This window comes from Sardina pilchardus, chromosome 17 (genome assembly GCF_963854185.1).
Source record: "Sardina pilchardus chromosome 17, fSarPil1.1, whole genome shotgun sequence".
Classification (NCBI taxonomy): Eukaryota; Metazoa; Chordata; class Actinopteri; order Clupeiformes; family Clupeidae; genus Sardina; species Sardina pilchardus.
In genome coordinates, this window is record NC_085010.1 from 3,112,974 (window position 1) to 3,126,309 (window position 13,336).

The 13,336-nt window shown below is 43.9% G+C and overlaps 1 protein-coding gene across 2 annotated transcripts in view; it reads right to left on the reverse strand.

Moving 5' to 3' along the window:
• Window positions 1-351: 351 nt before the first annotated feature.
• gramd4a (GRAM domain containing 4a) overlaps window positions 352-13,336 on the reverse strand; it is a 32,354-nt gene continuing 19,369 nt past the window's right edge. For both annotated transcript variants that reach the window (XM_062518104.1, XM_062518105.1), the window contains 16 exons: window positions 12,183-12,303; window positions 10,186-10,250; window positions 9,464-9,596; window positions 9,011-9,036; window positions 8,709-8,800; window positions 8,421-8,512; window positions 7,829-7,877; window positions 7,654-7,725; window positions 7,523-7,566; window positions 7,274-7,383; window positions 6,620-6,774; window positions 4,712-4,856; window positions 4,441-4,534; window positions 3,839-3,929; window positions 3,397-3,465; window positions 352-3,274 (listed from right to left, as the gene is read on the reverse strand). In XM_062518104.1, coding sequence (XP_062374088.1) covers window positions 3,176-3,274; window positions 3,397-3,465; window positions 3,839-3,929; window positions 4,441-4,534; window positions 4,712-4,856; window positions 6,620-6,774; window positions 7,274-7,383; window positions 7,523-7,566; window positions 7,654-7,725; window positions 7,829-7,877; window positions 8,421-8,512; window positions 8,709-8,800; window positions 9,011-9,036; window positions 9,464-9,596; window positions 10,186-10,250; window positions 12,183-12,303 — 1,457 coding nt within the window. In that variant the 3' untranslated portion in view covers window positions 352-3,175. The remainder of the gene's footprint in view (window positions 3,275-3,396; window positions 3,466-3,838; window positions 3,930-4,440; window positions 4,535-4,711; window positions 4,857-6,619; window positions 6,775-7,273; window positions 7,384-7,522; window positions 7,567-7,653; window positions 7,726-7,828; window positions 7,878-8,420; window positions 8,513-8,708; window positions 8,801-9,010; window positions 9,037-9,463; window positions 9,597-10,185; window positions 10,251-12,182; window positions 12,304-13,336) is intronic.

A 13,336-nucleotide genomic window follows, 5' to 3' on the forward strand; every position in this document is an offset into this window, starting at 1 on the left:
ATCACCCACAAGTTTGCTAATCTTTGCTAAGCTTTTCTCTTTTGTAAGGGAAGTGCTCCTCTGAACTGGGTCCATTCACCAATCAAACACCAGTGTCCTCACCTGAACTGCCCTGCATTCCTAAAGGCTGAAATACCGGTTCAGCTCAGCACACATCAAGCTCACCAACCAGCGCATAATTACAGTTATGATGTTGTGTGGCCCATTTCCTGCTATTCAAATGGCAACGCCTGCTGGTGGAGATAAGAATGTTGTGTGTATGTTTCTACCCATTATAAACAATCCATTAAGGGAGACAAACACTACTTTCAATTCATTTACTAATATAAAAATACATCACAGAACACAATGTGTCATTTAAAAACCGAACATCTTTATTACAGATTTGTTTTATTATAAACTTCATAGTCATTTGTCTTCGGACACCGATGACACTGATGACAAATAATAATTCACATCTCTCAGATGACATTAGTAAATGAAGCTTTACAGTGATACCGTATGAGACTATTATGAAAATACTTGGGAGAACATTTACACACAGAACAAATACTTTTGTTAACATAGAGAGCCACACACAAATACACCAGTGTTGAGTGGTCATGAAGCACTATGAGTCTCTAGCACAAGCTGTGATCATCTCCAGATGGGGCTGGTAATGGCCTGGCTATACTCTGATTACCATTCAAAAGAAATCTCTCAACTAGAGCACAACTAATCAAGTCATGTTGCCTGCACAATGACTGTATATTTTAATGAGATTTTGAAATTCAACATCAGAGGAAAGGCCTGTTGTTATTCAACGATGACCACAGGGCTGCCATAGAGCTATACTGAGTGGTCATGGAAATGTCCCCATCTTTCTGAGAGATATTTGTCCAGTCTTCATGACCCTTGTCCAGTGCGGAGGGTTCAGACAGACTTCTACACAATCTGGGCTTATGGCTCCCAGCCCATCGTAAACATCACAGTTAGGCAAAAAATGGCCAGTGAAAACGCAGAAGAAAACAAAATTTGGCAAAACTATTGCTCACACAATACATTCTGTGCTTCTATGCCTGTGATCAAGGGCCTAACCTTGTGTCCAGATCCTCCCCAGACATTGAGAAGTGCTTTAATTTTGATATATTTACGATTCAATGGGACCATTTTAGTGGAATAATTATAACAAACTGTGGGTACATTTGTACTGTATGTCTCAACAATGACAAGATCCACATTAAGTGTTTTTTCTGTATCAGTTAGGTATACGTTCTACCTTTATTTGTTTATCATAAATTATATTATGGAGAGTAATGGTCTTCAGTGCATGTCAATACCACAACAATCCTACCGAGACTGCAAAGGTCCTACCCATCGAGAATCTGGAGCTTACTCCAGAATATCACACTACATAATTTATGTATTTAATGCCTTTGATAAGGTCGGTGCCCTTTTCACATATGGATTTATATTATGTTTACCTAATGTATACATAAGACGGTTAAAATGCTTGAAACCTTTACACAGATCTAAATAGAAAAGATTGAGAGCTCTACCTAATGTTAATATTTTGAATATTAATTACCCAAACTTGATTAGCATCTCCTAAGAATTTATGTGATAGATTTCCCTATGTTACATCTCCAATGAGCTACCATAACTTTGTGGCAGGTAAATTATCGTAACAGTGGCCAATACAGTGATCTCAGGATTGCTTTAGCACAAATAGCCTTAAATCAGACCACTAAATGTGTGCGTGGCTAACTTTTAATTAGGAAGCTGACACTAATACAGTATTTGGTTGACGGCATGTCACAGTTTACAATACGTCTTTCAGTTCTATTCATTATCTCTGTGAATTTAACGAGATAAATATGTTGTGCAGATGACATAATAACTGATGTGTTTGGTGGTGCGCATTTTTACTCATCCTCCAAAACAGTGTTAACCTGTCCAATTAAGAAACAATTTAAATAATGTATTACACTTCAGTTCATTTGTGGTCAGAAAGTCATTGTTCATTCTTTCTGACCTTTTGAGACGAACACAATGCAATAAAGAAAGAGAAATTCAACAAAAATCATAGTGCACATATAGCTCAATTTCAGTCATAACTCCTTATATCCAGCTAAGGTACAGCTACAGTAAATACTTAGTTCATATGAAACATTTTCTCCTAACCTCACTGAGGAAACCCTATCCTACTGTATTTGTAATGTTGGCAGGTTGAAATTATCGGTCATTCATAGCAGAAACACTAAAATGTGGGTGACCTGTTACTGTATGTTACTAGAAGTAACCACTTCCTACACATGTGCTTCAGTCTCTGACAAGTTCATTCAATCTGCTCACAGCATTCGTTCCAAGTGCTCCAACGACAACAACAAAAAATACTGATGGCTCAAAAGAAAGGCATTTAAATAACTTCATACCTGTAAGTAACTACACAGACCCTCACAGCTGAATAAGTCTGTAGTATTTTGACATAAAAAGACACCTGAAGCACACTGCTGCTGCACTGTGAGATATCATACACACACACAGCAACAATGTCAACTTACAAAAAGGCTTCACTTTGTTTTTGTCATTTGCACAATTGTCTGTGTCCCCCTATGTAATAACCCATAACCCCCGTGCAATACCAGCAGTGATAATCACACTCGAACATACTGTAACCACAGATATTAGACAGCAAAATGAACACACTCACACAAACCCACAGTTCTCTGTGAGTCACACACACACACTTGAAAGTGAAAGAGACACAAAATCTGGCAGGCAAGGAGATCCAGCCTCCCTCCAGGATGAAATGTCACGTGTTTAAAAAGAATCGGCCTGTCCAGTCCTGTAGACAGAGACAACACACACACACACACACACACGCGCGCGCACACACACACACACGCACACGCACACGCACACACACACACACACCAAACTCGGAACAGGAATGTGCTCCCATGACCCATGTCACATGGAGCCTGGCGTCCCTCCGTCCATGACAGGGATGGCAAGTGGGCCCGGCCAGGCTGAGACTAAGCGAGAGAGAGGGAGAGACAGTGAGACAGTGTGCCGTGGCCCTGAGCCCAGATCAGCAGTGTGAGACGGGGGGAGTGGACAAGACATCGGCCAGTCCCACGGCCCAGCGGTGCAGCAGTGCTAGCGGCCACCCGGCTGCCATCTAAGGTGGACGCTAGGTCTCAGGAGTGGCTGTGGTCATAATCTTCATGTACTGGGTGAAGATCGCCTCAAAGGCCTCGTCTCTGTGGATCATGGCACCAAACACCAGGGGCTGAGGGGGACAGACAAGAACAAGAGAGAGAGAGCGGTAGATAGTATTACAAAGAGGAAAGGCAATATTTACAGCCAATAAACAAGATCATATTTCAGTTTCGCTTATCTTGTCTATCTCACCTTCTGAGTAGAGGGAGTGGCTATGGAAATCCCCATTCCAGAGCCAGGTAGAACAGACAGGACTTTGTACTGAAAATAGCACATCAGACAATAAACCAGAACTCAGTGACTCACTCCCGAAACTCATAACAGCTGCAATTCAGTCAAACATTTTTATGGCGAGGGAAAAACATTTTTATAAATGTGTGGTAAAATGATGTACATGTACATGAATATGATAATGTTTACATCTGGATAACTAGTGGAACATGTGGAACAAATAAAATGTCTTCATGACTAACAATACAGAGACACCAAACAATGGGTATTGTTTTTGCTAAAGGGGGTGATACAAACAAGAACTAATATATAGGGGACTATAGGGGAAAACAAGGAATTGAAAGACACTAAAAGTCCAAGAACATGACCATAATGTGTCTAGGCTGAGCCTGTGGCTACCTACCTTCTGTATGTCTGTGATATCAACAAGCTTGATGACTTTGTTCTTCTTTGAAGAGCCTGACCGGGAACTCGAGCTCTCAAAGCACAGGTAGCTACAGCAAATGGAGACCAGACAAAAGATGGCCTTAATGATTGAACCAACCCACTGAAAATACATGAACTGATAGAGCACCAATTACTGGATATGCGGTACAGACTTTGTCTGAGTGCTATTCCATCATATCTAATAGTGTACTAAGGGTACTTCAAATTGGACTTCTCATTTTGACCGACTTACAATGTGCAAGTTGCTCATTTTAACTCTCTATTCATTTATTACATACATCTTCAGAGTGCGGCAGAAAGTTCCATTCACTGAATGTTGGGAAGACCGATTCATGTGGTCTGTTAAAACTATATAATGACTGCTACAAAGTATATAATGACCGCTGTCAATGGCAACAAGGTTTGTGCTTTTGATTTCCTAGTACTATTGCTATGGTTTCCTGTTCTTGACAATATTCTTGGTATTTTTTTTATCTTAAAAGAATGATTCAACTAGCATAAATGCACCTCTGTGTTATGTAGCGAGATATTTTGACAGAAATAAGACAGGATACACACTTTTCTGTGACATAGAGGACTCCATTTCGGATGTAGTCTGTGGGCATCTTCCTGTCTCTGTTGATTAAGCAGCATCTCCAGCCATTCTCACACACTGCAAATACAGCACCATCATTTAATACAGAGACCCAATGTAACAAGGAGTGACAACGTGATTCCATTTTAAAACAGTGTGAAGGGCCATGCTGAAATAGCTTGAAAGCATGACTGGGATTTACATATACTGTATGGCAAGGACAATGTGTGGAGTCCATGTATTTTAATCAGGCACCTGGTAAGGGCCGCTCAGTCTCCGATAGATTGAAGACCTCATGGAAGGCCCCTTTCTTGAGGTTGTGCGCTCGGCTACTTTCCTCTTCACGGCTGACACCACAGGGGGCTGTTGCTAGGCTACTTCGTGACACAACCGGTTGGACCTGGAAGCAAACAGACTCACTCTTAGCAAATTAGAGCTGAACAAAATCACTCAGACAGGTACTCCAAACCTTTATACATGGTGCTCTCAAAAATGGATAAGCTCAAAAGCCAAAAGAAGCCAGCCCTCCAGCAGAAATCTCCACGTCGGATAATAGTGTGAACAAAATATGTTAGTTTCTTTAGTACCAGTGAATTAGGTACAAACTGTGAGTTTGTGTGTGAGCATCTATGTTTGGTATGTATGTGTTTGGTATGTTTGTGTGTGTGTGTGTGTGTGTGTGTGTGTGTGTGTGTGTGTGTGTCACATCTGACCCAAATCCTGTGTGTGTGTGTGTGTTTGTGTGTGTGTGTGTGTGTGTGTGTGTGTGTGTGTGTGTGTGGAGATGTATGAGCCAGAGCAAGAGAGCATGAAACAGAGATAAAGAGGAAGATCAGGGTCAATTCTGTGTTTCAGTGTTTAACACGTCAGTTTAATGTGCTCTATACACATACGAAATGACTGTTAGTAAGCTTACATTTGGACAGTGCAAATAGGTGGCCATGCCTTTCAGTGCTAGATTCTCATGCTCAAGCTCATTTGCCTGTTTATTTCCAGTTGTGTTGATGTCCACCCTATGGTCAACAGACTCCTGTGGACTGTATCTAATCTGTAGGTACAGCTATAGCCTATACTAAGGGAAAGCTAAATAGTTGACCTTAGCTAGAGGGGGATAAAAAACACATCACATCACTAATGCACTTTGATTTACTTTGTCTACATCTAAAGCTCTGTCTAATGTGCCAGATCTGTGACACAGTTCACTGTGGAGGTACTCCAAGCGTTTGTCTGTGACAATGGATACAAACATCCCACATTTGCAGAGTTAAAACGGTCAGTTATAACAATTGTACATAGACCAAGTGTAGGCCTTATCGTTGTTGCGAATGATTCAGTCTATTTGGAAACTCTCTACAGAACTAATATGCAACATGTAACCAGCAAAGGTGGGATGTTTTGATCCGTTTGCACACACATACACGGTTCATGTCACAGGGGTGTGTCTCTATCCAGTCACATGTACATGTTCACACACACACACACACACACACACACACACATAAGGTTAGGTCAGCTGGTGGCACACACAGGCACTACTTGACTGAACAGAGGCACACCTGAATCCCTACCTTTTCCGCATTAGACAGCTGAGAAAGAGAAACAACAGAACACACGTGTGACAGTCACTCGAGCGAACGGGCCCTGGTCTATAGGGGGGTGGGGAGATCATTTAGTAGGGTGTTACCAGAGAGAGAAACCTGACTTCACACACACACACACACACACACACACGTATACACACATGCACACACACACACAAACAACAATTACAAAGGCATTGCAACACATCGACACATACAAACACATACACCAACACACATTCAGTAAGAGGAACGTCCAGGCCATCTTCACTGCAGAAGGATCAGGTAAGAGACTATAGTAATTAGCCATTAGCATCATTAGCATCAGTAGTCCCTGAGAATTCAGGATGAACTGCAAAACTGTTAATAATCTATCCTTCATATCATATCATATCATACCATATCATACCATATCATATATCATATCACATCATATCCTGTATCATATCATATATCATATCATATCATATTCAGAACACGGTGAGGAGGTGCTGATGGGGGCCCAGGAGATACAGAAGTGATGGGTCTTTCCTAGAGGCCCCAGGCTGAGCACGTGGCTCCTCTGGCCCAGGAGGAGACTCACCCGTCTGGACACGGTGGCGTTGCTGCGCTCCTTCAGCTGGGGGTCCGTGGGGAGGTTGTTCCACACGATGCGCGGCGTGTCATACTTGTCCCGCAGTTTGGGGCAGCTCTTGAAAAGGAAGTCGATGATGAAGAACTTGATGCCTGCGTACAACCCTGTACGGAGAAATGATGAAGCTGATGAAGGATAGCAACAGGCATGAAAAAAACATCAGCTTTAATTTGGAGCCTTTACATGAAGGAAGGTGCACAGTTGCACTAATTACACTGACATGTTTTTGTCACTGGTTGCTTTGTTTTTTTTTATTTTAGCAATTTCACATTTCTGTGAATATTACAGCTCTGACATTTGCAGCTGCTTTAACAAGAGACAATCGGGAACAGTCCTTTACAGTCAGCCTAGTTGTTTTCCTAAGAAGCCAATTTGCCTCTACAATAACATTGGCCATCAAAGCCTGTGGCTACCTGAGGTTTTATGTGCGTTTGTGTGTGCGAGAAGAGAGAGAGAGAGAGAGAGAGAGAGAGAGAGAGAGAGAGAGAGAGAGAGAGAGAGAGAGAGAGAGAGAGAGAGAGAGAGAGAGAGAGAGAGAGGAGGAGAAATGTGCTTGATGTTTGCGAGGCTGGCTTATGCAATGTTAGTTGTGAGCAGCGTTACCTAAAAGAAAGCCCACGAGTTTGTAGGGAAGGACACAGGAGGAGATGAAGGCCACCCACAGAGCGATGTACAGCTTCTGAGTGATCTCGGGCTGCACCCACATGAACAAACTGCAACACACACACACACACACACACACACACACACACACACACACACACACACAGCATGATTCAGCTATACGCAAAAGTGCATGATGAACGTCAGTGTGTACATAAATGAAATCATATGACTTATCGTACTACTTACTTCTTAATCTTCTCTAAAACATCTGCCATTTTACCAAAAAGGTTCTGAAAAGGAAGAAGTAAGAATTATTCATGGGGAACTTACCCGGAACACCTTTGGAAAAAAAGAAAAATCATCACATGGGCAAATACCTGTGCTTTTTGTGCAACATCAAGAACTAACTGGAATTTTTCCGACACAGTTAAGTCTTCCTTTAGAGGCTCCTATAAGGAGGAAGGGACAATTAAATCAGCCAACACAATGCAAGAGCATTCCTTGCATCCTATAAATGAATGGAGAGACAGATAAAGTGAAGACTTGTGTTACCTCAGGCTCTGTGACTTCAGGCACGATACTCCACTGGATCCTCCAGCCTCTGTAGGTTAAGCACAGGATTCACCAAACGTTAGAATTGTGCAGAAACTGGAGCATGTCTTGTGTGCACAGTCTGTGGGTGGCAGAGAATGCAGCTTCCTCATCTCCATCCCCCCTCTCACTCCCACACTGGCAGCCATACTCAGCTCAGCCTACACCAACCATCAACCCACCACCATAAACACACACACACACACACACACACACACACACACACACACACACACACACACACACACACACACACACACACACACACACACACACACACACACACACACACACACACACACACACACACACACACACACACACCTCCCCATTTATGTTAACAATACACATTATACTGCATTTAAACAGTATGATGATAAAACTATGGCCTTAGTTAAACACATGTCATTTGTCATGTGACAAAAAGAAGAAAAACAGTTCCCAATCTTCGAGGTATATCGTTTGGCATGCACCTTTTGTATCAGAAACTATTGCATTTAACAACTGATATAGTGCTACAATGGTCTTTGTGTAGCAGTGTTTTGTGTTTTACCTTGCGATGAGGTAATTCAAGGACAACCTCAGAATGGCTAAAAACAGAAACATGGGAATGGCCCAGCCATGCCATGCAGCATTCATGTAGATCTGGGAGAGATGGAGGAAAATAAAGTTATTTCATTTCAGAACTGCAGAAGCAACGCTTCCCCAATGTCTAGACATTTTACATGAAAACTTTATGCATCACAAACCTCTCAACCAAATTTGTGAGCTGAATCATCTACTTCAACTTCATCTACTTCAGTCTTCATGGAGGTAATTTCTTAATAGAGGTAGTACTCACAATGAAGGCAATCGCTGATGTGTAGACAGAATGCCAGTTGGATAAGGCGGAGAGGTTCTTCATAAAATTTGTGACAGGTCTTGCACCTCGTTCTGGAGAAAACAAGACACACAGCACATTGATATTCAGAACCAATTACACAAAACATACAAACTATAAGGGTTTTGGTCTTGGTATCATTGATTATACTCACCATATTTTCTAATATTTTTTAATATCATATGTGAACATGTATAGGATAGCACTATGAATAGTAAGAATATATGAAAGTAGCGCTAGCTTTATATAGTAGTAATACTTACTGAGGCGCCTCATATTTTCTGTTAACCTGGAAAAGAAACAATGATGAGGTCATCACGCAGGATTACCAATGAAAAGATGATTATACTAATCTGACATGGCGGCAGCTAGGGATACTGAGGCGTAGAAGGCCTGTCCTGTCAATCAAGCTATGAGTCACTCAACCTCAAGGGCTAAGACAGCAGCTAAACAAGGTGACCTCGGAAGAAAACACCTGCAGTGTAGTAGCACCTAACAGCCACAAGAGGTCAGCAGTCACCATCACTCCTGCAGCAGTATCTCCATTCAGAAGTTGCCTGTCCTCTAGAGGTCAAATGTGAGGCATTGTGATTGAATCATGCTACACTGACTACAGTTGTAGTGGATCCATATATTTCAGTAGTATTAGTGCAGCCATCGACATGAACCAGTGAACGGGACTTTGCACATAGCCATTTCCAAACCCATTATCTCACCTTTTAGCACTTAGTGGTTCTTCGGCCTCCACGGTTGTCTCCTCAGGCTGAAAGCGAAAGTCCTCGATGTAGACACCAAACCGGTCATACAGCCACCTCTGCATTCTTGTGCAGACGGTCTCTTTCTGTTTCTCTGAAAGATGAAGATGATTAAAATGTTGGTTAGGTTTTAGAGATGACAGTGAGAGGCATATAACCTTAAATTATTGACACTATTCTGTTTACAGAGGTGTACTCGATGCAGCTAAGCTCCCTAACTTCATCTGTCTGCTGTTCCTCTCCTCTTTGCCTCTCCTCTCAAAGTCAGAGGACAGAGGCATCAACGTTCCACATTCAGAGAGGAAGCTCACGACTCTAAACACAAAGGGGCCAACTGGCCTAGTTAAGGTGCTCCACAAACGGAGTTGAAGGCCTAAAATAACAGCTTCACTGGGCTGGCAACTTTGGCTAGAAAAAGAACCCTCCGTATATTTTGGGCAATAAGACACATATCAGCACAATCTTGTTCCTTTTGAACCAGAGGATCTATCGAAACCAGGACATTTTGTCATTCTCCCGGAACAGAGAATTAACCACCCACACAAATAAGCTAGCTCTCTAGACTAGAGGAAAGCTGACTGACTTCAACTCATTCATGAAGTCAACACCTATTCAGAATTCAGTTGTGTTTTTTGTGGTATTTCAGTGGTACATTGGAGGGACTCCACTCTTGCACTCGTTACCTGTTGTTTCGCTGGTGGAGGGTGACTGCTGCCTACGTGGAGGCTGAGGAGGCGAATCTTCCAACCTGGTCAAAGACAACACAATCAGTCTGAGACACTATGCCAGATCAACATCTGAAAGAAATCTGTTGGACAGCTTTGACATACAGCCGGCTTCACAAACACTAAACAGTTAATGGGAGTCGGCAGCGGCAGCAGTGAAATTCCTGCATCAACATGATCCCTGGAGGCGCTGCCCAGATTCAACTATCAGTCACATTACAGTAACATGATTTCCTGGCAGTGGAGCTCCAGCAAAGCAACAGGACACCACACAGTGCCCCCTGATGAGTACGGCTCATCCCACAGCATCAACACTGACTAATAAACAACACACGCTAACCAACAAGGACTAGCCGTGTTGCTAATGCAGAGACACAATAAGAGAACGTTATGGTCTTCACATTTAAATCAGTCTGGCAACACAACACAAACACATACAGCACATAAAACACACAAGGACTGTGCTGTTAGTCTGACATTACCGCTGACTAGCACAGTGGCCGTTCAAACATGCTATTCCCATAGAAAACCTCCCAATTACATGTCTGCAGATAGGCCTGCTTTAAAAATTAGATGATAGTTACGCATTCATGACAGCTACGCATTCAATATACAATATATATTATTATTATATTATAACACATTTTAATAAATGTGCATTCAAATAAAAATGACATAAGCCTTACAGCTTATACTCCACTGGATAACTTTGAGTTAAGGCTATGTGTTTAGCCAACTGAATAGCTTGACGATGGAGAAGACAAACCATTTTGTGGAATGATGAATCATCTAATGAAATGTACAAGTACAACAATGTGACTAAAAAACAGCCTCTGGTAGCCTTTAAGGGACATCACGCTCTGTCTGCCACTCGTTGTCTAGCTGGTCATGCTTTTCATGTGTAGCATTCTGAAACTTCAAACGTCTTTAAATTCGGGACAATTATCACTCGTTTGAAGTTGGAGACCTTGCAGTCAGAACAGTTGCTTATTTATTCAAAGTCTGTCCAAAATAGCTTGGACTATTCAAAGTGTTAGTTTAGCACAAATTGTTTCTGATGCTGTTTTGAGCCACTGCATAGGCTACCTGCCGTGTGGGTTGACGTGTTGCTGCAAGCAAACCCCAAACAGAGGCATTCTATATTGTTTAGGCTGTCACAAACACAGACAGACAGTCAGACGGACATGTTCCTATAATGACTAGATGGAGGCCATCTCTGCATTAGAGCCCCAGTGAGTAGGGCTGTGAGCTGGTAGGTGTGCACAGTGCCCTGTGTGTATGGTATATGTGAGTGTCCAGCTCTGGTTCTCCATCTGTGCATCTGCTGCAGAGCCCACAGAGGGATGGCGTCTGCAGGGGAGTGGGGGGGGACGGGCGGATGGCACACTTGCGCACTGGCTTCCTTGAGAAACTCCCAGCGTGTGACAGCAGGGCCGCGCCGTGCGGGCGGGTTATTTATAACCCAGCGCGCGCTCGCTCGCTCGCGGGTCACCCTCTGAAGGGCAGCCCACTGCGGCTGGCCTACTGCGTGGTGCGGGTCAGAACACAGGAGGCGCTTTCAGTGGACAACTATCACACACAAGACAACCTCTAAAGCCAGCCAGTCAGAGAGAGAAAGAATGGGTTTGAGTGTGTGTGTGTGTGTGTGTGAGTGAGTGAGTGAGAGAGAGAGAGAGAGACAGATAGAGAGTGAAGAGAGAATGTGTTTGAGTGTGAATGTGTATGTGTGTGTGTGAGAGAAAGTAAGTGAGAGAGAAAGAAAATGTGTTTGAGAGCATGTGTGTGTGAAAGAGAGAGAGACAGAGAGAGAGAAGAGAGACTGTGTTTGAGAATGTGTAGGGGAGAGAGTGAGAGTGAGAAAGAGATAGAGATAGATAGAGAGAGATAGAGATAGAGACAGAGATAGAGAGACACAGTGGGAGAAGGCTATGCTCAGCTGCGAGCTCAGGGCTCACCTGGTCTTGAGCACTTCGGTCATCCTCTGCTCGAGGTCCTGCCGCTTGCCCCGTTCCTTCTCCAGCTCCTGCTTCAGCACGTCCACATTGGTCTCCTCTCGCAGCTTCCTCAGCTCCTCCTCTGTGGGCACACAGCACAGCACAGCACAGCACGTCAGCCCGGCACAAAAAAAGCCCTTCACAATGTCTTCATCTCTCCTCTTACAAAAACTCAATGCATCATATTAGGTATTCTCAGCGAGGGCCTTGCAAAGGCTATTCACCTGGCCTTCACTGCTTTAAAATATGACAGTAATCATTTCACAGCATTTTTACACCGTAGACGGTTCAGGGCAGGGAGAGCTGTTCATGCTTGGCAGCCCAGAGACCTCCAGCGGCGGCGGAGGCAGCAGCTCAGGGGGGGCGATGATCAGTCTCCCCTGGACAGATGGATAAACGTGGGTAATTGTCTCGGCGGTGTTCTCCGCCGCCGCGCGCCTCCTCACTTTATCAAACGGCCGGCGGCCGCGGCTCGCTGGCTCCGACATCACTCTGGGTGTCGGGTGATCCCGGCCGCGGGCCCCCGGCGCTCACGGCCAGAGGAGGCCCAGGGATTTCTCAGCGCCCTTTTGTTGCTTCCTCTGAGGGCTATTAATAATGGAGGCCTGGCGTCAGCACCCAATCAAACGCACACAAAGGCCGGTGGAGGAAAAGCGAGCCATCGTCCACACGGGCCACTCGACCTCCGCCCAGGCACCCCTGCAGCACGTCCACAACGTCCACTATCTGCTCATCATGCAGCCACAGTGCCATTCGCTTTTCGGACATGTAATGACTACACGACGCATATATTACAAGGCCTCGTCACTTAGCTGCATAATCAAGATCAACTGTTGGGTGTAGGAGGTGCAGGAGAGGTTAATTCAACAGAATGCCAGCTGCATGGGGAACTGACACATCAATAGCGTCACTCTAAGGGAGATTCCTGAGGAGTGTGATCACTGACAGCCCTGGGAGTGAAGGGGAACGTGAACTTTCAACGTTACAAAGGGCCTGGATCTTTGACGAGGTACGGTAGTAGGCACAGTGCCAAGACCTGTGCATCCTTGGAGACTGATGTCTTTATAAAGAGCACTCTGGCAGGTTTGAAAGGTCTGCCAGTGCTCCCTGTGTCT